The following is a 25,678-nucleotide window of genomic DNA, read 5'->3' as shown; positions in this document are numbered from 1 at the left end:
ACCCGGTTCCTTTCTCCATACCCTCTGCCCATGGGACCAGGAGTTCTATTTACACTCAGCCCTGGGCCTTCAGCTCAGTTACAGCTATGCGTAGCTATGGACTTCACTGACCTGGACTGCGACCTGTGGAATGAATTCCCAGACTGACCTCAAAACTATTTCATCACTGTGCTGATCACGGGACTGTCCCTGACCTCGAGCAGTGGGCTGCCTTCCTGGCTTCTATACTTGTCTCATCATGACAAGGCACAGCGTACTTGCCTCATCTCTGTGGACTTGCCTTACCACCTGCACTCACGGCTGATGAACCTGCTCGATTTACCTGCCTTGTTTAAATACTGTGGCATGGGGCTGGCTTGCTCTTGTCTTTGTCTTCCCTGGAAAGTAGCTGGTGGCTTCTGGCATTCATTGGCATGTGTAGTGTAAATCCAGGAAAGAGGAGCTGCCTGCAGAAACTGTACGAAGAAACCGTGTGAGATATTGAATGTGTAGGAGTGTATGTGAAATGAGCAGGAGGGTGTGGAGAATGATACATGTGTGGGAATTGAGTGGGGTACTGCATAAAGCGGTGAGTATTGATGTGGTGCAGTATTGCTGCAAAGGGAGTGACATAAAATACCAGGAGGAGGAAGTAGTAGCTAAATGATGAAGCCTGACGGGCAAGTTAAAAAATAAAAACAAGAATAATACACTAAAATAATTAAGAAAACAGATGCTCTCAGCAGTATAAACTGTAGTGCAGAAGTCTGTGAGTCTTCACTGCTTAAAAAGCAAAACTAACATGAAAACAAACAAAAAAAGGCTGTTTTAAATGAGCCTTTTGTGTTGCTGGGTGGCTTTAAGAGGGGGAGGTCACCCACTATGATTTTAACCTGCTAAAAAAGAATCGATAACAGAGGAGTAAAGTACGTACGTTAAAAAACAGCCGAAAATATATCTGATATCTTAGGGAATATTCATTGAAGCGTCGTGAAGGAATTCTGAGAGCTTTATTCACGGATATTTCAGAAGGGAGTTTTAAAACGGATTCTGCGTTCTAAGCGATTTCTGCCCTGAAAGCAGCAGTGAGGCTGGTGCAGACGGGCCGACCTACCTACGGCTTGGCCACGCGCAGCCCTGAGCCGCGCCAGCAGCTCCCTGTGGTACCGGGCGGCTTTGGCGGCGGCCGCCATGTTGTGACGGAGCTGCGCCTCCCGCGCAGGTGTGTCACCTGCCACCGAGCGGCCACGCATCCACTCCCCGCCCACACACCCGCCGCAATCGACCGCCGAGGTAAACAGCCGCCAAGCGGAGTAGCCCCGCCCACGCGAATATTCCCCCGTGATTGGTGTGAGCAGCGGCAGCCCTGCCCGCTGGTTGGTGGGGTCCTCTGCCACTCCCGACGTTTGAAGGCGGGAGCGGGCGCTGACGTGTACGTGCGGAGTGTGCCGTCCCTCTCTCCGCGCGGAGGTGGGCGCGTGGCGGGAGCCGTCACGTCAGCCGCGCGTGGTTCCCGCCGTCAGCGCGACCCGCGCTTCGGATGCTTGCGCAGCCGCCCTGAGCGGAGGCGACGGGCGCCGAGAAGAGGCTGACGCCATGGAGGCGAAGGCGGCGGACCCGCTGCTCTGTGACAGCCTCATCCTGTGGGTGAGTGGCGCTGGAGGGCCCGTTCCGTCAAGGCCGCGCGGGCACCTGTTGGGCTCCCGGTGTTGCCGCGGTGACGGAGGGCGGGCCGGGGGTTGAGGAGCCGTGTGGGAGCGGGGGAAGGCGGGCTGTGAGATCCGGGCCTGCGTCACGAAACGGTGCTTAATGACGGGAAAGCGTTCTGTCAGAAATAGCCCTGCGGAGGCGGTGTGGTGAATGTCCCGTGTAGTGAATGTCCTGTGGGCCCGAGCAGCGGTTCTCCAGTGTGGAAACCGCTCTGTAATTAACATCATCAAGAGCAGAAACCACACAGCTTCGTTCAGTTTGTTCTTTCCAAGTTCCTAATGTTATATGTGCCTAATTGTTTAGTATGGCCGCGATATCCAGTAGGGTCTGAAAGGGAATGCTGAGGCAACGTGGAGAAGCCATCTGAGAAGGCTCTGCAGGTCTCTGTTGTAATAAAAGTTTGCATTTGTTTATTCAGCAGTACAACAAAAGCCTGGTCACCTTGTTTATGACTGTGTTCTGCTGCTGTATCTCCCTGGCCTTTTTTCCCCACAATTTGGGCACATTTTATAGTAGGAAACATTCATTGCTTAAAAAATGCTACCTGTTAGTTCTGTAATGTGGGTGTCATTGAGTTGAATGTTTTGATGACGTTACAGAAAAATGTAATATAGTTGCATTAAACTACACAGGGGATGTGCATGAATTCCTAAGAAAAATTAAGTAATGTGTGTTAAGATTGTGTTAAAATTTGTTAAGAGCTCACCAGTCCACCGCAGAAACAATTCTCTAAGTGAAGAAAATAAACTGGTTCCTGCATGTGAAGTCAACTCTGGGTAGGAGTGGATGTCCCATCCCTGGAGGCATCCAAGGTCAGGCTGGATGTGGTTCTGGGCAGCCTGGTCTGGTGGTTGGAGACCCTTCACAAAGCAGGGGGTTGTAACGAGATGATCGTTGTGGTTCTTTTCAACCCAGGCTGTTCTGTGATTCTATGAATGGCATGTAGGAGCTCTATCAATAGAGCTGGGGATGTTCTGGTACTGTGCCTCTCAGTTTTCTGCTGTTTTTGTCTCCAAACTGGAGCAGTGTTAAGACAAACCTCTCTACATATGGGTCACTTCTGCATAGCAGATCCTCTGTAGGGGAATGGCCGGAGAACTGTAATGCCTTGAAAGTATTTGTGAGGCATTTGTGCACACTGGCCTTTAAATATATGTGTGTGTGTGTGTGTGTATGTTGCAGTTTTTAGCGTATGTGTGTTTTGGTGTGTGTCATCTGTAATTTAATAAAAGGGGAGGAAAGTGAATAAGGATTGCGTGTGGGGATTGGAAGTACAGTGTGCCTTAGAATCAGTTTTCCTCCCATAGTTCATTTTGCATTAGCACTCCTGATCTAAAAGCAGAGCTGAATTATGTGAAATCACGTGCGGGTGACAAGTGTGACACATGTAAATTGAATCTTTTTGTGTCCAAAGCTGAATAAAAATCATGTCATGGTAAAGGCTTGATCTTGTTTGTACAGAAGTCACTGACACAACTTCTTTCAGTCACTGGTATGAAAACCTACTGAACTGGTTTGTTTACAGGAAAACCTTGTTTCTGCTTGGTTATGATCTCCTTCTTAAAGTATCTTTTAGATATCTGATATGAGAGTACATAATCCAAAGCTTTACATGTGCAAATCAGAAGATGCACAAGGAAAACTGTGTTAAAACTGTCTCTAAAAGGGAGGGGTTTGAAAGTCTGGTGGAACTAAGTCGTCCTTCCCAGTTCTCTTATGGCAGCATGGAGACAGAAGGCTTTTTTTTTTACAACAGATGTGCTTTTATTTCGGTGCTTTATGGCACTGGCAGTATTTGTAATGTTAATGTCCTTGTGACTTAGTCCTGTGTATAGTCATAGTGTATGCCTATGAGAAAGATATCTGCTCCTGATGTAGAAATAAATGGGGTGGTTGTTTAAGCCAGACTCCTGAAATGGTCTTTAGCTTGAGTAGCAGTGTGTCCTTGGGGCTATATTTAGAAAAACTAATCAAATTTGAAAAAATTAGTACTGGTGCAAACTAAAAATCTACAGTTGCTTCTACCAACCTCCTCCCTGTGCTCCCAAATCATGTTGGTTTTGTAAATACACAAAAAACGCTCAGAGGAAATGACTGCATTGGCATGGGGTTTGGAGAATCCTTAATTAATACCCCTGCTATCATATTGTTTGTAGACTCTTATAAAACTTTAAAATGTGCAGAGAGACTAAGACTCTTGTTCTTGCTTTTTGCTTAATCCTAATGAGCTGTTTTATTCCTCTAGATAGCAGCATACATAAAGCAGCTGCACACCACAAGGTTTTCTAAAGCTATTTGCTCAGCTTTTGCAGAATTAGGTGGCCTTGGTCATAGAACTAAAATGACAGAACCTGTTACCCTACTTAGCAATTTATTTGGTTTACAAGGCTGTGTATCCAAGGCAGCACTGAAGTATTGTGCCATAAAACCCTGAATTCTGGCGTGCTGAATCTTGACATGTGAGCTTATGTCTGCTCCTGTGTTGACACGAAAGCTGCTATGCTATTAGAAAGCAGCGCTGTCAATCACTGCTGCTTCAGTTTGTGTTCTGCTTAATCTTTTATGTAACCTGCAAGGGATTACTGACTTCTTGCTCGCTTTAATACAAGATTTTAAGAAGACTTTTCAAATTGAAAAATAAATGAATAAAAAATTGTTTGTTTCTCCCTCATCTGGGGTTACATGAACAGTTTTAGAAACTTTTTGCCTGATGTGGTGTGACTTGAGGACCTGGGTACATCTGTTTTAAGGCTTTATAGCTTGAAACTGTTAGTGTTGGATGCAGAGCTTGATAGATAGCCCGACAAAAGAGCATCCTGTGGATGTGTGATGCTGGTGTTATAGATGCTTCCTCAGACTGATGGGATAGTTGGTTATATGCTGTGTGTATAGCAGTCTGATAGGCAAATGCTCATTGCAGAGCTCTGTAACAAAGCAGAAGTGTTGAAATTGTTCGTTCTTTGAGTTTGGCTGTTAAATTTGAATGGTCAGGATGGGAGCTGAATCCCGTTTGTGTAGTCCTTGCACAAAGGGACTCCATTTATGCTTGTGCCTAGAAGCAGTAGCTAGAACACAAGGATTAGATTGAATAATTCATACAGAATAGATCGGTAAACTTCCTATAAAGAACTTTCATCTGTAATCTGGTTTTCTAATAGGGGTGAAGAGTGAAAACTGGGGCTTTGTTGCTTAATCTTTAGGTAGAAATATGTAGAAGAGGTGACTTGCTTAAACGTGGTTGGATGTACGTAAACGTTAAACGTAGTGTGATGCTTGGAAATTGGCAGGAAATATAAAGCTATTTTAGCTGTAAATATCAGGAACAGTATACGAATGAAATTCAAGTACCAGGAGAAGATGTATAGTAGATTTTACAGTAGAAATTTATTTTGTGTAACAGTATTTTGAAATTGTACGTTTTAATAAGAACATCTGTGGACTGATGTTTGAATTCCTGTGTTGAAGGAAATAAATACATTGCCAGCTTGCACTGCTTCAAATGCTTCAGTCTTTCTCAGTCATCTTCATACCCCCCAAGTGTGCCATAGCTCTCAGATAACTGCATTTTCCAACGTTTTTGCATAATTTTCTCCCTTTTGTTCTTAATCACCAAATAATATCAGGACATATTTGTGCTGTGACTTCTGTTACGAAGTGCATCAATAAAAGGCTGGATTATTTTTATCTTATTCAGCATTCACTTTCTGTTTGATGCCAATTTTTCTTGAGGCAATATGTATCCACAGTTAAGTGTTCCAACATAATCTGAGGGGTGGGTGAATGGGACCTTTAGTTCCCAAATTAGTGATTTATAATCTGAGGTATAATAAAAACGCTAGTATGGAAAAACAAAGCATGATAAAGCAAACTTTTAAGGTACAAGTTGTAATCAACAGCTACAAATACTGAGGGAATTAGGTTAAAATCTACATCATTCAAAAGAGATTTCAGACTGCCCACAAAAGAAGGGGAAGGTCTGAAAAGTATATAGATGGACCTCGTTCCTAAAGAGGAAAAGGAAATTGGTAACTTATGTTGTGTCCTTCTGTCCACTGACTAAGAAAACTGACTAAGTTTTTCACTCTTCTAGTTGCAGACGTTCAACACTGCCGCACCTTGCAGGAATGTTCAGGATTTGACCAATGGTGTTGCCATGGCTCAGGTGCTTCATCAAATGTAAGTTGATACATGAGTTCAAAGAACAGGTATTTAATTTCTTGAGGCTTGTGTATGTAAGTCACTTTCCCACCCAGAGGTTTATTATACAGTGATAAATTCAGAGCAGGTGGCTTGTAGCAGAAAATGAAGTGTTTCTTTAAATCATCCCCTGAACAAAAATATAGTGGTATAATAAAGTGATAGAAAGGAGAAGGGGATGAGGAGATATTCTAATACTGTATTATTAAATTTATACTTAGGAGTAACAAGGCAAAAAATACGATCTTTTTCAATTTTCTTGTTAGCAGTGTTTCTGTGGATACCCATAGTTTAGGGTTACGTTCCTCTATAGAATAAGGAACTAAAAGTTCAAAAGGCACTGGTCCATTACTACTTAAACTAGTGGGAGTGGGCTGATCACCAGCAAAATCATTGCAGTTGTACTGGCATGATGACAGAGTTCAACTGAGTGACCCGTTAATTTTCGAACTTGAAGTCTCCTCAAAGAGGATTCTGACATGAGGCATTTATTGAAACTAGTTATCACTGCAGTTTTGGTTTTGGTGGTGATTCCAATAATAAATTATCATTTCTTATGCAAACTGTATTTTTGATTATTAAGAAATTACTTGTCAACCTAAAAAAGGTTTATTTTTACAGATCTTGAGGAGTGTTGTGTAAACACTCCCCCTTTTCCTGAGGTGTACAACAATTGGTGTGGGGTTGCCTAGTGAAGATTTGCTGAGGGTCACTTCCCAGCATCTCTGTGCTGTGTGTGTTAACAAGCTCTGCTTGTCGCTGTTACTTAGCTAGATGTCCCTGCAGGATGCCACTATTGCTAAACCAGTGTGTCAGTCAGACAGCCGTGTCAGGATCAGAGAATAAGAAATAATCAGCACTCCTACAGGCAAAGATCTGTAGCAGCAATGTAGCATAATGGCCAGAACACTGGCTTACTGTGTGTTTTGTGATGCTAGGGTTGTTGCGGACAATTTAATTTAAAAGCAAGTTAGTGAATAGTGGGGGTAATAGCTGTCTCTTATTAGGTGCTTTGATATCAGTGGATAAACAATGCTGTGTAAAAGTTGAGATATAGTTAGATATGATGTGATTGTAACTTTTTGCAGCTTAAGGTGTATAAACTCCTCTGCCAACAACTCATTTATGCTGGTGAAAGTGAATATAGTTCTGTCTAGGATAAACGGATAGAAAAGAAACTATCAAAAACAACTACTATCAAATGAAAGTAGATAAAATGTCTTTTTTTTTCCTCGATAAGTGCCTTTGAATAATTGCAGTGAATGCTGTGAAAAGTCCAAATGTACAAAAGTAGGTAGCAAATTTAATGACAGCTCTTTCCAAATGATGACATTTCTGTACAGCACTGTGACAGCTTTGGTAGGTGTAGTAACTGAGCGTGACAAAGGCCTTTACCTACTTGTGTTTCCAGGTCTAGATGGCTCAAACCTGTACAGAAATTCTTTCTGGCCAGGAAGATGCTATCTTAATTCAGCCAGGAGGATGGATATTTCCTGTGACATGAGTATGACATGCAATCTCCTGGAGTTCTTGCTTCATTGAAGACCCTAGTTAAACATCATGATGATTTAATGCTGAGAATCTGATGGCTTATTTATTTACACGCGTGCTTATTAATGCTTCAATCGTTTAATTTTGTTTCAGAGATGTTGCTTGGTTTGATGCATCTTGGTTAAATCGCATTAAAGAGGATGTTGGTGACAACTGGAGGATAAAGGTATTAAAAACTCTGATTAATAGTAGTTTTATGAGTGTGGATCTGGTGTCCCTCCTGAGCCTGCCTGGCCGTCCAAAACCTACAGATCAGAATTAGGCTCAGACTTGTTGAGGTTACGTTGAATGTACTTGAACTGTTTATTAATAGTTTAAGTGACTTCTGGAATTGGTGCGTGGGGATTTTCTGTTGTGATATTTCTCTTCCTCTGTCATCGTGGTCCTCTTCCAGAGCTGCTTTATAAACATTTGATTGTAAAAATTATTGATTTCACTGTACTTAAATAATAGATTAATAAAAACCTGTAACCTTATCTTTCATGTACAACAATTAGTCCAGTAATCTGAAGAAAATACTGCAAGGGATTATGGACTACTATCATGAGGTATGGAATTCTGATTGTTCTAATCAATAAATATGTTTTTCACTTAGGGTCCTTTTTTTTCCTCTTTCACCTTGGCTAAGTAGTGTGTATGAGGGGCTTTTTGGGTAGGATGTATGTAGTAATTATCTGGTTAAATGAGAGATCTGAATGGACAAAAATTAGTGTAATCGTATAAAATTGGATATGTTTATGTGTATCACACACATACATTCTTAAGCATGTATAATTTAGATAAGACTTAGAGTATAATCTGGAGACTAGTTTTCTGTTGCTGCCTGGACAAATGTCAGAAGTACTGAACTACAGAATCCTGCAGGCTTTTGGATGTATCTTCATTTTGCTCCTTCCAAGTAAAGCTTTAATCCTTTCCTATTCAACAGGAACACATATAACAGCCTTAGTCTATTCTCATATTCATCTAGAAGCTGGGAGATAAATTATAAATTCTGGGGATAAAGATAATGGTGTTCCCTCTTAAGCAGATCAAGTACAGTAGCTGTAAATGGGTGCTGTGTCATGACTTAAAAAAAACAACAAAAACAAAAAGTAATGGAAAGCATTGTAATTTTTATGGACAGTGATTACAGTGATTAATTACAGTGAAAAACTTACCTGATCATCTTACTGCTTCTTGGTTTCACCTCTTGTGATATCAAGTGCCAAGCCATTCCATATTGCCAGCATTGAGGTTCTCTGGCAAGCCCAGGAGTGGAGTTTGTTTAGGTTGATGAAAACCTAAGAGAGGAAATAAATTTAGAATAAATATATTCTATATATATTCTATATATAAATAAACATAAATATATATATATATATTTTTTTTTTTTTTGTCTTGTTGGTAGAAGAAAATTATTATCTCATATCTGAGGGCTGTCATAAGATCTTTAACTTACTGCTGCTTTATTTTCTTCTGCAAATGGTCATTTAAAAAAAATAATAACAAAGATGACACACCCCAGTTAATAGACTTTCAAAATTTGTGTTCTTGCTGGGACAGTTCTAATGAACTCTTATTGAAGTGCATAACTACATGGCAATAATTGCTGGCTGATTTCAGTATATCTTAATGCCATCTACTTTTGATTAGATTGGAGGCAAACATCAGGTACAGAGGTTCATAAAAGACACTGGCTAGCACTGTATTGAGCGCCCCCTACGCAAGTGCACACTCGAGGAGAGGGAGTTTAGAACTGCTTTTTCTTGCCCCATAAAAGAATAGTTTGTGCTACGTCTGTATCATGTATGAAGTCCTGTAACAAATGTGTTAACAACATCTGTTTTATCGAGGCCATTTCAGATTTCCTAGGCTAATTATAATATGTGCTCTCTGATAAACCAGTATTTTTAGTTTGTATCTCCGCATTTAATGGTTACAAGCTTTTCCTTCCATAAGTTTTTTCATAACAAATTTATTAATGGCCCTTTCATTGTCGAAATTTCTTGAATGACTTATGATTTCATGGTAAGCAAAACCAAAAGTCCCATGTCTCTTTTTGATTATGTTTCAGTTTTTGGATCAGCAGATTTCAGAAGAACTTATTCCAGACTTAAATAAGATTTCTGAGAAATCAGATCCTACTGAACTGGGGAGGCTTATGCAGCTTATTTTAGGCTGTGCGGTCAACTGTGAAAAGAAACAAGGTATGCACTGCCTTAATCTGATGAACAAACAGACTGACTCAGGACATGGTGATTTTTAAGGTGGAAGGCACGTAGAATCTTTCTTATGTATCAAGATGTCTCTGTTGCCTAATCAGATGCCTAACCTGAAACTGGTATTTACTTAAAAGCAGAACACCTATGGAAATCTGTGTATAAAACTCAAACTTCAAGATTCAAACTGTTCAGGATTGGGTAAGAATAGTGTAAAGTATGCGTGGGGGAATTATTCCTACATTGTAAAATACAAATAAAGACTTCAAACATATTATTCAACTGCTACCTCTCAAGCAAGTTAAATGAAAAGCTACCTTCTGTTTATGTGCAGAGGCTGAAGTTTTATTTGTCTCTCACAAGAGCTGGTGGCTAAAAAAACCTTGCCATGCTTTCATTCACAGAATAGGTTTGATTCCTGGGTAGTCTGGAATGATTGCATCAAAGAGCGCATAGGAAGTAAGCTGTCAGGTTGCATTGGCAATGAAGATACTAGCAGTAAATGTCTTTTGTTACACTTGATTAATTCACTTGCAAGGGTTTTGACTTTTTTGCAAAAACGTATTCATGTGCATCTGTATAGGTGAGTATTAGAAAAAGTGCTGTGGAAGTATGTGTGTCTTGATCTCCTTTCTCTGCTGTATACAGGATAAAATTTGTTCACTTAGGAATTTATAATTCCTTATGTTTAATTGGATTATGGTGATGTTGGTTAATGCTAATGCTCTGTGTGAGAAGAGCACTACCTGTTTAGGAGCAGCTCTTTAGAGAACAGTTTCTCCTGGATCTTTCTAAAAAGTTGTCAAGTTGTTCGAAGCATCAAGATGAACATTGTTATTAATAACTACAAATCTTACTTTCCACAGAACAAATACAAAATATCATGACCCTTGAAGAGTCTGTTCAACATGTTGTCATGACAGCCATTCAAGAAGTAAGTAACTCCCAGCCTAGTGCACTCAGCTGAGAAATTTGCGTAACTATTTGGAGACGATAGCCACCAACCAAATAGTCTTGGTTTTAGTCCCATGTCCAAATGCACAACCTGTGGAGGTGCATCTAGAAATGTTAAGAAACGTATCTAGTTGCCAAGTGCTGATTAGATTGTAATCTGGATCTGAAATTTCTTCCCTGTTTATAGTCTTGTATCCAGACTGCTGATCGTAACTGTGGGGCTGCATTGTTCTGACAGCTCCTGATGTACAAACTCCCAGCTGAGTCCCTTCTATTTTTGTCATGGTTCTCTCCCACTGCCATCTTATTATGTTCTTAGTTGGATCATCTCAGTGATCCAGCTCAGAGCATAGTCACATTTGTTGAGGGTCAGGACTGAAGCTCAGCAAAATGTGGAAGTAGTCAATAACTGCAGTACTGACATTGGAAGAAAAATTTATGTGTAAATGCACCCCCATCAAGATAACGATGGAGATAGTATTAGACTTTAAAATTTCCTGATTAAAACGATCTATATAGGTTTAAAATCCATCCTATTTACAGAAATCATTCCATACACCTCATTTGTTGTTTTGTGACTAATCAAACTGAGTGAGGTCAAGAAGTAATACTGTACTTCCTGAGTAAGCAGTAAAGCCCTTTAACTGCTGACAAACAATGTGCATCTTTGTATCAGAGATCAAGGAAAGCTGTGTTAACGTTCCTATTGTTTGCTTTTAATGGCAATTAGCTCACAGTGGCACAAAGAAGTATGATAACTATTAAATTTGAGCGGTGAAACCCTATCTTCTGGTCTGCTGTTTTAGCTTGACTGAGGAATATATTCATCAAGTAACACGTTACTGTTTGCGCTTCAGTTGGGGGGGGAGGATCAGCTATCTTACTCTAGATTTTCTTCAAATTCTGTATCAACAATGAATAATTTTATTATTATTAATCTGTTTTTATGTATTGGAGGGGAACAAGGACATGATAGAAAATACAGCTGGTATGCAGCAGTAGTAGACAGTGGATTTTCAGAATATTAACCTCCTATTTAACCTTTTTTTTTTTTTTTTTTTTTTCTTCCCGTGGCCTTTTTCTGTAGCTCATGAGCAAGGAAGCAATGGGTTCTTCTGCAAGTGATGCACCAAGTGAAATGGAACAACAGGTGAGTGCTTAACACTCTGTAGTTGTTATAATTCAGGACTGAAGATTATGCTGGTATCTTGACTTCCCTCAAATGAAGAGGACGGCTCTTCCTCTCTAATTCTAAAAACAAAACAAAATAGACAAAACCAACGACAACAAAACAACAAATATGTTAGATCTTGTTTTCTTCTCTCTGCACAAACTGCTTGATGTCTGTTCTGTCAGAGCTGGCATTAAACCGTTCAAAAAAGGTAGAACAACATCCTGATGTAGGCTATTATACAGTAAGGTAATGCTCTCTTTTATTGCCAGTTCTAAGAAATGGATTAAAAGGCTTGTGCTAATAAAGCTTCTTTAAAATGTATGTGAAGGAAACTAGGTAATCCTCCTTGGTGGTGTAGAACCTACCAATACAAATCTATGTAGCAAGAAGAGCTAAGGGTACATCAAGACTCAGCTGTATCAGACTAAATGCTTTGTTTTCTTCTGAGATGAAGGTATTTGATTGCCCAGAGCAAGCTTGAATTTAAAAAGATATTGCTGTATTGACAATGAATTTTATATTGAGAGAAGGAAGATAGGCATCCCACTTTTAGATTTGATACACATGTATAAGTCTCACAACTTACTTAATGAGCATATGTGATCCAAAGAACTGGAGGCATTTAACAGGCATAGACTTTGAACTTGTGACAATACAGTTACCTCTGGTTTTATTTGTTCTTGTTTTGCTTTTAGCATAAGTTGTATTGAATTTGAATGTTTGAGTTTCAGTACTTAATACAGGCAGTACTCGTTTAAACTGTGTTTAAATGAACTGAGGTCCTGATCCAACAGTAGATGCAGGTTTCTAACTCTGTGTGAGTGCCTAATGTCCTTTAAATGATTTATTTAAGCAATTGAGACGCTTCGGAGACTAGAAGTGTTTGACTGTCTTTGTTCTTTTAAAGCTTAAAAAAGCTTTGGAGGATCTTCAAGAAGCAATAGCAGAAAAAGAGGAGTTGGCACAAAGATGTCAAGAGCTAGATTTACAGGTAAGAAACAGTAAGCAGCTTATTTCTTCAGTGTGTAGTAGTGGTGTTGTTAAGATGCAGAAATTAGGAAAGTCAAACTGAATTTTGTATTCATTTAACTTTTAATGAGATTTCTTAATTGTGTTTTCTTGGAGGGGGGAAGCAACCATTCTCCACACTGTATACAATGACTTTGCTGATGGAAATGTAAGCTGAGGTCCTGTGTCAACTCTTAACCCAGAGGTTGTTTCATTGTTACCTTTATGTTCGCCTCTAGTAGCAAACAGCCATCAAAACAAAGATGCCACAGCTTTTTATCACTGCTGCTGTTAGTCCTTTGAACTTTATATTAAAAAGAAATGCCATTCATTTACTAATCAGTCATTAGATTTAATCAAAGGAAAATTATGCAGTTTTCAAAAGCAGTTGATAAAAGATTATAAAATTTATCTAAAAATTTGAGCTTTCTTGTACACAGTTTGATCATGGAGAATACTTTGAGAAATAGAAATAAGAATCTAATTGCTCGCTTAGCCCCTTGCTTAACTTGCAAAGATAATACATGTACCTCTGTTTTTAGTGGTAATAGCAGTTGAGTCTCTTTTGAGAAAGGATTTGTTGATTTCACAGCAATAAGTGAGAACTTGAATTTTTATTTTTTATTTTTTTTTCTAAAGAAAATTAGACAAGTGCTAGCCCTAAGTCTGATTCCTTTGTGAGAATAGAAAGAGGCTTATGTGCTAAAGCAGCTCATCTCGTATTTGATCCTGTACAAAGCAAACGTTTGTGTGGCATCTTCTTGTAGGAGCCAGAGTGCTGTACTGGCTGTAGGAGCCTTAGTAATAAATAACTCGAGACCAATTTTAGATTTCTTACAGACAGTAATGACTGAAATAGTTGTGCCTGCATAGAAAGGGAGTTCTGGTTACTAACTGTAGATACAGTTAGTAGATAGGATAGGATGATCTTCTTGGGGACTTAAAATATTAATTCAGTTCTTTTTCCTGAAGCAACAGTATGCCTTCTTGGTAAAAGCAGAGACATAAAAGTTCTTGTGAATAGAACCCTGAAGGAGAAAACAATTTCTTTTAAACGTGCAAGAGAATTGCTCTGACAGTTGAATTTGCAGATTACAGTTGTTAAACTTTGGAAAGCATTGTATTTACTATTCAGAAGTTCTCACTTCTAGAGATGAAGAAAGGTTGAGGGAACTGGGCTTGTTTAGCTTGGAGAAGAGAAGGCTCCAGGGAGACCTCATTGTGGCCTTCCAGTACTTGAAGGGAGGTATAAACAGGAGGGAGTACAACTGTATAAGAGGGTGGATAGTGATAGGACAAGGGGGAATGGTTTTAAACTGAGACAGGGGAGGTTTAGGTTGGATATGAGGAGGAAGTTTTTCACACAGAGGGTAGTGAGGCACTGGAACAGGTTGCCCAAGGAGGCTGTGGATGCCCCATCCCTGGAGGCATTCAAGGCCAGGCTGGATGTGGCTCTGGGCAGCCTGATCTACTGGTTGGTGACCTGCACACAGCAGGGGGGGTGAAACTACATGATCTTTGAGGTCCTTTTCAACCCAGGCCATTCTATGATCTAAGGAGTGGCTGAACCTTGGACAGGAAGTATTACACTGAGTAAGGCTGATATGCTGTTTACTCACAGGTGTTTCTGCATGCAGGTATACAGTAAGTTGTTATCCAGTACTTAAAAAAGGCTGGACCTAGAAAGCCAGCATCTAATGAAGTGCTGCAGGAAAAATCGTTTTGTTTCTTAGATCTGTTAGATAAACTTTTAAATTTCAATCACAAACATGCTGTTACTTAGTATTGCATGGTTTAGGTTATATGTATCTGATGTTTTATCTAATAATGTCACCATGATATGCTTTTTTAACTTATTTATTGAAGCCATAATAATGATTGACACTTCTCATTTAAACTAATTCTTAATAAATTCACTTGTAAGGTCTCAGTCTTCCTTGATAGATTCCAAGAATATAAGAAAGGTAGGTTTTCTTTATGATTCAGGAAAGCATAACCCACAAAGCATATTGTCCCTGTTTAAATGCCAGTTAACTAACACGTGCTACATGCTCTTATGTTTGACAGGATGTTAAAATTAACACAGTAGTTTTCACTAGAAAAACTTTACAAGTTCCATCCTCTTAATCCTCCCCCATTTTATGGCTGTTAATATACCTACTGTTTCAGTACAGTGCCGTATTCTCATTTGCTTAGCTGTGAACACTCAGTTTCAAACTTGTTGCAAAAAATGCATGCTCTATCTGAAGCAGTCCAGGTTTTTTCTTTTGCGTGTGTGCTTACCAGCTTCTGGCGCTTGGAACCGCTTCTTGCGCAGCCGTTCACTGCTGAGCGCACGGCAGTACCGTGTGAGTGTGCCATCCTGCTTTTATTGCTAAGGACAAGCAAGATGGAGAGTACCTTTCCACCAGTACTTTACGGTTTTTGTATGGTGCCCGTTGTATCTTTTCTACTGAAAATCAGTTTCTCTCCATATCGCATCATACGCCTCTTCCATGGTTTCAGTTACAAAAGTTTCTTTTTTTAGAGATACTTTTCCTTTAGTGCTTCACGACTATCAAACACTAAACATCTGTATGCTATGTATTTACATTCTGAAGTTTCTAAACACTCAGCCTTTCTCATGAACTAATTTGGTGACATGTTTCTGTCTTGCTCTAGTTCTTTCCAATTGGACGGGTCTTACAGTGTTGATGCTGTTTTATCTGTGCTAGGTGGCTGCCCTTCAGGATGAAAAGAACAGCTTGGTGTCAGAAAATGAGATTCTGAATGACAGGCTGGAGCAATTAGATGACTCTCTTGATGATCCAAATACTGCGGTAGCAAAAAAGTATTTTCATGCGCAGTTGCAGCTAGAACAACTGCAGGAAGAAAACTTCAGGTATGAAACCATTTTATTTTTCTTTCAAAAAAGCCTTACTTGTCACGTCAAATATATCCTGAGAATTTCTGATAGTCTTTCAGGGTTTTCCATCTTAATTTCTTTTGCTAAAATTCAGTAGCACTTCACTACTGTATTAACATAACCTAATCTAAAGGCAGTCCTCAACCTTAATAAGAAAAACAAGTTGTTATTCTGTAATCATTATTTTATGGCCCTTTCACACATTAATCTTTGTGATCCGTATGTTAAAAAAAAAAAAAAAGCATTTTCATTTTTCACATGGTTCCCTGAAATAATAATAAACATAACCTACAGTATGTAATATAATCCATTGTGGGTTAAAAAATAGGCCTTAAAATGCTTCGTACTTACTGTACCATTTTTTGGCTTCTTAAATCAATAGGTTTCCGTTTTAAAAATCTATTTTATTAGTTCTAGTACTAAGTGGAACATTATAAGCCAAATGTGTGATGAATATATTCTTAACAGACTTCCTGTTTTTGTTGTGGTAGGCTTGAAGCTGCCAAAGATGATTATCGTGTCCATTGTGAAGATCTAGAAAAACAATTGATTGAACTACAACATAGAAACAACGAACTAACCTCCTTGGCTGAAGAATCTAGAGCCTTGAAAGATGAAAATGACATTCTTAGGTATATAATTCTGCTCCACATTAGTAGGATTTAATGACTAACCTCAAGGCTTTGTATTTCTTAAGAATTTTTCTATCTGTGGATAACTCTCTCCTAAACAAGATACAAAGGGCATGTTGGAAAAGGGCTCTTAATTAAAGCTGAAATGAAGAGCAATTACATGCAGAGCTTCTCTTGTTTGTATAAGAACAGCAACTTAGAGTTCTTCTGTAAAGAAGGATTAAATAAATACGGAAATTGCTGTTCATGTGGGATGAAAGGAAACTTAGGCTCTGGAAGAATGAAGATATTTTTGTAGGGATTCATACATGTATTTTACTAAAGGGAGACATTCGTGTTGGCAAGAGCCTGCCTTTTCTGATGTCGGAAAGCACATGTGCAGCTAGAACTTTGACATAACTTTTGGTATCTGAATTCTAGGTTAGATTTAGGTTCACTTCTTGATACCACTATTTATAAAACAGAAAATCATAGAAGCATTTAGGTTGGAAGAACCTTCAAGATAATCAGGTTCAACCACTACATCAACTGTAATGTCATAAAGGCCTACAGTAAACACCACTTATCTGGCTTACACGTGCAAGCATATAAATGTTGGGGGTACCCTTAGTATTTCCCAGCCCTCCACATCCAGCAGTGTCGAAGCAGATGAAGCAGCAGTCACCTCTGGAGTCTGGTCCAGCCACTGGTCCCTACTTGCTTCGTTGCCATGTTACATCAGACATTTGGATGGGCCGGCAACTCCTCTTAACATACTGATGCAGAAAGAAGTTACCAGGAGAAAGAGTAACAGCAGGGCAGCACCATCACAAAACAATCTATCAGCCTTCCCCCATGGTTTGGTACTTATCCTCAAGTGTTATCTCAAGTCTCTCTTGCAGCATTTTTATCACAACAAAGAGAAGGAAAAGCTGGGGAATGCCACGTCACCACAGGAAAAAGTCCATGCTTAGATTTTTTTCATGCCAGGATCAATGGCCATAATATGAATAAAACATGGAAAAAAATGATTTCAGGTGTTTATGTTATAGTGGTTCTTAAATAACATCAGAAATAATAACATCTTAATAATAGATTTTCTCGTGTAACTTCCTTGCACTAGCTTCTAGTGATATGAGACAGATATTAAATTTTGTTAATGGTCAGCTGGCAATCCTTGATCATATCTGCTAATGGTTTTTCTCACAGTATCCCTCTAGTGAGGATATCTGCATTTTTGTCCTTTCCACTTACCAGAACTTTGAGGTAACTGTGCAGCACAGGATGTTGTGGTGTATTTAAGTTACACTCTGCAGGATTCCATAGAGATATTTGATACACTAACGTCTGCTCATACTTCTGGCACGATTGACTTAGTCCAGTGTGAACCCTGTGGTGATTTCACTCTTCATAAACAATCTTTGCACATAAGAGCAAGTTTGCAGTTAAAAACAGAGCTGCAAGATTTAACTCTGCTCTGAAGTATGTTGAACCTTCCTTTGAAAATAGCTTGAACGTGCATGTAAGAAGAATGTGATTTATTTAATCTTTGAAAGAGCAGTCTGTCTTCTAATTCCTGTCTATCCTTTAAGAGCTACGGCAGACAAAGCAAGTAAGCTGGAGTCAACTGTTGAAGTGTATCGTAAAAAGCTGCAGGATCTGAACGACTTCCGAAGACAAGTCAAATCTCTGCAGGAAACTAACATGATGTACATGCACAATACAGTCAGTTTGGAAGATGAACTGAGGAAAGCCAATGCAGCCCGTGCCCAATTAGAAACCTACAAAAGACAGGTAGGGCTGCACCTATACTAAAGATGTTATTTTTTTTTTCTTCAGATACTTTTACCTAAATGAAAGCATTTTTGTTTCACTGGAAAAAACAAATAATAATGAGTAGTTTAATCTAAAATATCATGGACTTGAATATTCAAATATGGTGGTTACCTCTTATGGTTGACAACATCAACATTAAATTAACAGGCCATGGACTTAACCTGTATTCTCTCCTTAGACCTCTTAGAGCTCTTCACCTTTAAAAAACAGAGGAAAACAAGCATATTAACAATCTTAACTGTAGCTTCCTCCTTGATTGGTTGGTTATCCATTATTTGGAGGTTTTTCTCCTTTACTTTAACTGAGGTAACTTGTAATCTTGTGAGAAACTGTTTAGCTGCTACTGAGATCACCATTTGCATATGATGTTCTTAACATTATATTAAAAATCAATTTTAAAGAGAAAAATTTATGCTTATGATCATAGGATAGGATGAAGGTTCTCACATAATTCTAAATGTCGCGTGTGTATTTGTATGCTAAACGTAATCTCTTAATAAAAAAGGTCCAGGAGCTTCATCACAAGCTGTCTGAAGAATCTAAAAGAGCTGATAAGTTAGCATTTGAAATGAAACGACTTGAAGAAAAACATGAAGCTTTGGTCAAAGAAAAAGAGGTAAGTGTGAGCTTATTTGAGCAGCTAATGAAAATGAGTGTGTTCAGTGAGTCTGTGTGCACATATCTCTGTAAAACAAAAATATATTAAAAAAAAAGTTAGTACTACCCCTTATGTTAGTACTGCCCCTTATTAATGTTATTTGGGCTTAAAATATTGCAGTATTAATTACTTCCATCTCAAATTTGTGTGCTTAGAGACTGATAGTACAGTGTGATGCATTGAAAGAGACCAACGAAGAGCTCCGGTACTCACAGATGCAGCAGGATCATCTGAGTCGAACAGGTACTGCTTTATCTTCAGAGGCTTTTCTCTCATAATCAGTGATTTTTGTATGTTTGTTAAACTGAACTTCTGCAATTTCAGATGCATCTCGTATTAAAAGTCACGATAATCTTGCTGCTGAGCTTCTGCCAGTGGAATATAGGTAAGACATAAAGGTTGAGTTTGTTTTATGATTTTTGTGGATGGGACGTAACATTAATTGTCTCCATGAAAGCTCAGATTCAGGGCCTTTTCACCCACTTCTTGATTTGCATCCCTCATGTTTACATAGATCCCTTCATGTAGTTGTTAGTAATTATTTCCCCACACTGAAAGATTTGCATTCTTTCTTAAAAACATAACAGTTTTCTATATGTAATACACAAAATATGCAGCAGCTAAAATAGAACAGCTAGTTGCTAGCTCTGGTTACTTTGAAAGTCTGGCAGAGTGAAGCATAAAGACACAAATAATTTGAGTTTGGAGTTACATAATTTACAACTTTGCTTATCTCAAGAAAATGCTTTTGTGGTGTTTCCGAAGTTTAAGTTACCTTTCCATCCAAAATTGAATTATTACCCTATCTATATTCTTCAGAACTTGTGTTCAACTTAAGTTGAACAGGAACTTTTTCTCTTCTTTTTTCTTAATCAGTGCTATCAGTGGTGACTCTTTTCTTCTCAGGTTTTTTTTGTGTTGTTTTTTGTTTTGTTTTTCAGAGAAATGTTTATTCAGCTTCAGCATGAAAATAAGATGCTTCTACTGCAACAGGAAGGATCAGAAAATGAACGTATTACAGAGCTCCAGAAACAGCTGGAGCAAAAGCAGTGGACAGTAAATGAATTAGAAACTGAAAAAAGGTGACGGGCGAAACAGTATCTAAAATATAGCGAGATGTGGTTTCTGGTCCTTCAGAGTGGCATCTGTAGCACAGCACTGTGCTGGCAGCCAGTTGCCCATTTAATTTCACCAGTGTGAAATGAACAGGAAGGGATAACGACAAGCTAGATGGAAATCTTAAATATGACATAAAATTTAGCAGCTCTGAGTCTGGATTGGTGTGAAGAAACTGTAGTCTGTAGAACACTCTTAGCTCTGATTCCTGGTTTTCTAACTCGATTTCTAACGCTGCAAGCAAATGATGCTGGGATATGGTTTGAATTTTTTTGTCAGTTAACAAATGCTGAAAGCAGTTTTGTAGGACATGATAACTTAGGAGCAGTTAAGGTTTAAGTTCACTTAAACCTTAAAATGGTTTCAGTTCAATCATTATAAAATGTTTAATAGAGCTGCCAGATGTTTGTTTCACCAGAACCCCAAGTCATACTAAAATAACTTGGAATGAGTTTATTTGTGGCTTATGTCCTGCTGGGTAAGTCCTCTGCAAAATTATCAGCCAGGCAGGAAGAAAAAACTCACTGTACTGTGATCTGTTTAGATGATATTAACTGTCTTTCCTTGGCTTTTCTACTTTAAAGGCTAAACAAGGAGCGTATTGGAGAGTTACAACAGCAGATTGAAGATCTGCAAAAGACTTTACAGGAGCAAGGTTCTAAGACAGAAGGAGTAAGTGAAAGTTCAGCTTTCTTGACCCTGATGAATATGGCTTAGCAGTTCTTGTTTAAAATCCTTCAGTGCAGCATCAAATACTGTTTAGGTGTACCTCTTCTTTTTCAGTGTGTTTGGTGTTGACTGATACTAAGGAAGTAGGATCCTAGCTAGATGCTTTTTTTTTCTATTTTTTTCCTTCCCCATTTAAGAAGCTGTAACTCCTCTGCCTTTTACTTCACTTCAGTAAGTCTCTAGTTTTATGCTTAAGTGGTGCTGTGATGAGAAGGATAACTTTAAAGAAAGAAAGATACTGGAGTTGGTATCTATCTGGTGCAAAAAATATGAATGCAGTTATGGGAATAAGTAAAAAATGGAGGTTCTAAAGCTTGCTTAACTTTTTTAGATGTGATCAGTTTTCAAGGATTGCTTGTAGGTTTGTTCTTAATATTGTACATTGTGAAATGCTGAAATTAACTGAATTTTAACTTTCCTTTGTAGTCTAGCAACCTGAAGCAGAAATTGGCAGCACATATGTAAGTAACACACGTGCACCCACAGTAACTTAATTATGCCAAGTAATTTGATTCTTGTAGTGTGTAAACTGCCCAAGTCGTCATAGTGATGTCTTGTGGCTTTTTCAGAGTCCTGTTTTAAATACTGTGCTCTGGTCTTGAGAATCTTTTTCAGTGGTATCCACTTAACCATCTCTTCTTCACCAGCAGTAACTGAATTGTTCTGATTCTGTAACACTTACAAACGTCACCCTTGCGCAACTCAAAATGCGTTTAAGTATTCTGAAATGTATCCACCCTTTCAGCAAATGGAGTTCATGCTTAAGAGGTGCTAGAGAGGTTTTTTTGTTGTTCACTTTCTTTCTTGCTTTTACCCTTAGGTAATTTTTGCATTGAATCTCAGTTACAGTTTGTATTGCTGTGCAAAAATGCATACTAATATTTAAACTCAAAAGCATCACTGGAGTTTAAAGCTGTTGCTTAAACATTTCCTGCAATTAACTTGCAACTGCTGTATCTTAGAACTGTGCATGAAATCATGCATAGAATTAAGCTTAATTCTTTCATTTGTAGGGAAAAATTGAGTGAAGTTCATGATGAGTTACAGAAGAAAGAGGCTGCTCTTGCAGAACTACAGCCTGATGTTAGTCAGAACCGTAAGTCGGGTTTTTTTTGTCTGTTTATTTTTTCCTCTCTGTGGATCTATGTTGTTTCTTCTGAAATGGTTTGCATAGTCTCTGGACTGTGAGATACCACTCTGGATAAGGCTTTCTTCTGGAGTGTAAATTTGAAATGTGAAACAATTAAAAAAACAATCGCTTGGGGCTTTTTTTATTTTGGTGGTTTGGTTTTTTTTGCTTACTTGTTTTGCACACAGAGGCTGAGGCTGGTTGGGGTGTTACTTTTGTTGAATGATAAATGGGAGTTCAGAGTCAGATGGAACCCTATGATAGGAAACTGCATAGCAGCTGAAAAGTTACCTGGGGGGAGGAGGAGGGAGGAGGCTTAAATACCATGTCTATCTTTGTTTTGGTTGTCATTGTTCGTGGTTTCCACAAATAGCCCAGAAGATTGGGGAGCTGGAAGCAGCTTTACGAAAAAAAGACGAGGACATGAAAGCAATGGAAGAAAGATATAAAATGTACCTTGAGAAAGCAAGAAATGTGAGTGGCATATTTCTGAAGATACACAAATTCTTGACTATATTGATTTGTCCTGTTCCCAAACCTCTCCTGCCCTTGATTACTTGATTCCAGTCAGAAATGTATGAGAATATATAGTTCAGCCTGAACAATGAGATGCATTAGTCATCTTCAGTAACTTAATATCCTATTTCCTACTGGATTAAGAAAACAAAAGCTTGGTTCTCATCCTCCTTGACCAACTTGTACTCGGTCTGTTTTTGTATTTCTCCTGTGAGCAAACGAGGTGCAAAGCTGATATGTAATGCATTTGTTTTTGCCTTTTATAGGTGATAAAAACCTTGGATCCCAAGCTGAATCCAGCATCTGCTGAAATCATGTTGCTTAGAAAACAGATAACAGAGAGAGACAAAAAAATTGAAGCATTGGAGGTAAAATCTATATATACTTAAAAATAACTTCAATTAGCGTGTTCTGCTGTCTTGGATGTTAGACACTGAAGTTACTCATGATCCAGTACCCTTCAATGCTCCTTTTATTTGGGAACTGCAGAGACTATTAAACCTATAGATTTTTAGCAGTGTCTTTCCTTGTACGTCTGAAACACAAATATGAAATGTTTCTAAAAACTTTTAAGATGTGCTAACGAATACAGCACAAGAGTAAGGATTTTGCTGCCACACAGTAACTTGTACAGAGCTGCAGAGTCTGATCTTTTTCGGTGGTAATGAAATTCAGTTTGTGTGGCTAACTAGGTGTTAGGGCAATGACAGTTTTATTAGACCCATGGTATCAGTGGTTTCATCAACTGGAGTGCTTGAAACTGTACTGAGGAGTAAAACGTGCTAATTTAGTAAAATTTCATTGCCTGTGATTCTCTGGAAGGAGCATTGGCAGCAATTCAAAGACAAAGGGAAACTGGGAAATGCTGCATTTATTTCCATAACAATATTGATGGGACGAGTTAGAAGAGTTACTTGACAAATACAGAATTCATCACTATGAGTTAGTAGGCCTAGAGGTCTGGCTTAACAAATGTTGTAGCCTCAAATTTCTTTTATATGAACAAACTAGTCATTAAAAGTACATAGAGAATAGAAATTCAGTAATGTGACAAGAATATTCTGCCAAGTTATGTTCTTATCTTTAAGTCTCTTTCACTTTAAAGTGCAAAAAGACTTCCAGACTATTTCTAGACTTTGCAATACACTTTCATACTTTATTTTTCCAGTTTGAAAATAAGTTTCTAAGTTGAAGTGCAGTTTCTGTATAAAGGTTAGTTGCTTCTTGAGGTAGTCACTGTCTCAGATATCTCTGTGTTGTTTAAGGAAACAACTTTATTTACATTTGTACACCTTGTAGTTACTTTGCATGCTTAAAGTTTTCTTCTGCAAAACTTATTTTCTTACTGAGCTGCAGTAAATTTATGCAGACAATTTCTGTGTATAATTTGAGATTGTCTTCTCCAATCTCTCTTTCCAGGCTGAATACAAACTTGCTAAGTTACGTGATTATGAGGAAAATTTAATTGTAACTGCATGGTACAACAAGGTGGGTCAAAAGATCATTTGTTAATGTTTTAGAAATCTTAAAAGTGCATGTTGCAAAGTGTGGCACTGAAATATTACTTTTTTTTTTTTTTTTTTTTTTTTTTTTGGATATTCACTGTGAACTGGTGCTTAGGACAGAAAGGCAATAATTTAGCTACTTGTCTGAAATATCCAACTTGCAGGTTAGCATGGCCTCATGCCTAAAAACATTGAACTAAGGTAAGGAGAGGAGCCTGAGATTCTGAGTTTGAAGTGAGATCCCACTCTTGCACTTTCTAATGCTGGCTGCAGGCAAGAATGCGAAGTTTAATGAGTTAGTTAGTAAATGAGCTAGAATTTCCAGTTTTGAGGTAACTTGGAATCAACATTCCAAGCATCAACATTCCCAATAGTAATATAAAAGGAAAATGCTTTAATAGTCAAGTATTTGGTAAAATTATTATACTTAATCTTTTCTGCTTGGCTTTGGAACAGGAGACTTAAAATTTGTCATAGGTCATGACTGCCATCTTAACAGTCATAAGCTGTCATAAGGTTCCAGCTGGATTTGTCAAACCAAATTCTTTAATGCTCAATAGCCACATCTCACATAACTCTAGGCAAAGAGAGGCCATGATTCCAAAGACTTTCAGACTCCTGCTTCAGATCTGTAGAGTCTTTAGCGTGGCATTTGTGAAATTAAGTTAGAGCCATACTTACAGCAGTGTTGCAGTGTTAGATCTTAGACTGCTGTGAAAAGGACTAGAGAAAGTTCATTTTCATTTGAAACAATGTATAGAGTTTCATGAAGGCTGGGAAGGAAAATCAAACAATGAAAGCAAAGTTAAATAGCATGCTTAATAAAGAAACAACTTTGCAATGAACTAAAATTAACATATTCTGTGGTGAACGAATCTGATTTTCTTTTGCATTGGTTCATACCTTGTATGGCACTACAAGGTTCTCCTAGAAGTATAGTAAAAGCAATTACTTACGCATATTAACTATGTGTGTGAAAGATGACCAATCTTTTGTTTGCTGTGTGAAATAAGTGTTTTCTCATTTGCAGAGCTTAACACTCCAGAAATTAGGTATGGAAGCCAGACTGCTTGGCAGTGATGGTGCCTGCAGGGATGGCCCAGGACGATCCTTCCTAGCTCAACAGCGCCATGTCACCAATACTAGAAGGAATCTTCCTGTTAAAGTACCAAGTGCAACACCTGACTGAACCACAAAGACAGTGAGGGAAGCTTACATGCTTAAGTGTCCTTAAATGTTTTATACCTTCCACTTCAACTATTTGGTGAAAGATGATGTTACAGTGGTGGGCATCTGTGAATTCAGCATCAGAATTTATCAAGAACTTAGCTTGATTAACTTGATCAGTGGTATCCAGAAGGTAGCACAATAGAAGTAGATTTAATAACTACAGTATGTACTTACAAGCACAACTTAAGATTTATATTTGCCTTGAAGATATATTGTAAATATGAAAATTGGCACTATATATTTAAAACTAATCAATTTATTTGGACTAGAGACTTGACTTTTGTAATAGGAAGATGTTATGCAAAAATATACTTCAGGAAACTGGCAATATTTGACATTTTTGCTGGCCTCTTCTAAAATGAAGTTTAAAAAATTGGTAACGTGCTTTAAAAATACTTCTTCTATAATATAATATAAAATACAATTTTAGAAGCAAGAAAATATTTGCTTTTATTTAAAAACAAAATTTTAAAATTGTATTACTAGTTGACCTGTATGACAGGAGACAGGCTTTGTCATCTCAAGTCAGAGACACAATTATGCAGTCTATTTAAGTAAAGGTCAAGTTAGTGCTTATATACACTGAGGAAATCCTACCTTGAAGATGTTGAATTCACCAAAGCCAAATAAGCTTTTGTTTTAGGAAAAAAAAAAAAAAAAAAAAAAAAG

At 38.3% G+C, this 25,678-nt stretch overlaps 1 protein-coding gene across 1 annotated transcript; it reads left to right on the top strand.

Annotated features, from left to right (window-relative positions):
• Nucleotides 1-1,575: 1,575 nt before the first annotated feature.
• HOOK1 (hook microtubule tethering protein 1) lies at nucleotides 1,576-24,968 on the top strand (the record flags this gene model as incomplete). Its single annotated transcript, XM_079536271.1, has 22 exons — nucleotides 1,576-1,626; nucleotides 5,780-5,865; nucleotides 7,531-7,603; nucleotides 7,935-7,985; nucleotides 9,494-9,626; nucleotides 10,505-10,572; nucleotides 11,680-11,742; nucleotides 12,674-12,757; nucleotides 15,489-15,655; nucleotides 16,171-16,311; nucleotides 17,883-18,084; nucleotides 18,632-18,742; nucleotides 18,940-19,027; nucleotides 19,109-19,169; nucleotides 19,726-19,866; nucleotides 20,485-20,572; nucleotides 21,056-21,090; nucleotides 21,643-21,725; nucleotides 22,132-22,232; nucleotides 22,541-22,642; nucleotides 23,694-23,762; nucleotides 24,810-24,968. 22 exons carry the CDS (start codon nucleotides 1,576-1,578, stop codon nucleotides 24,966-24,968), a joined length of 2,157 nt encoding a protein of 718 aa, XP_079392397.1.
• Nucleotides 24,969-25,678: the final 710 nt, after the last annotated feature.

The sequence above is a fragment of the Tetrao urogallus genome, assembly GCF_951394365.1.
Source record: "Tetrao urogallus genome assembly, chromosome: 5".
Lineage (NCBI taxonomy): Eukaryota > Metazoa > Chordata > Aves > Galliformes > Phasianidae > Tetrao > Tetrao urogallus.
The sequence above is the reverse complement of the archived record's forward strand: the minus strand, read 5'-3'. Positions and strand labels throughout refer to the sequence as shown.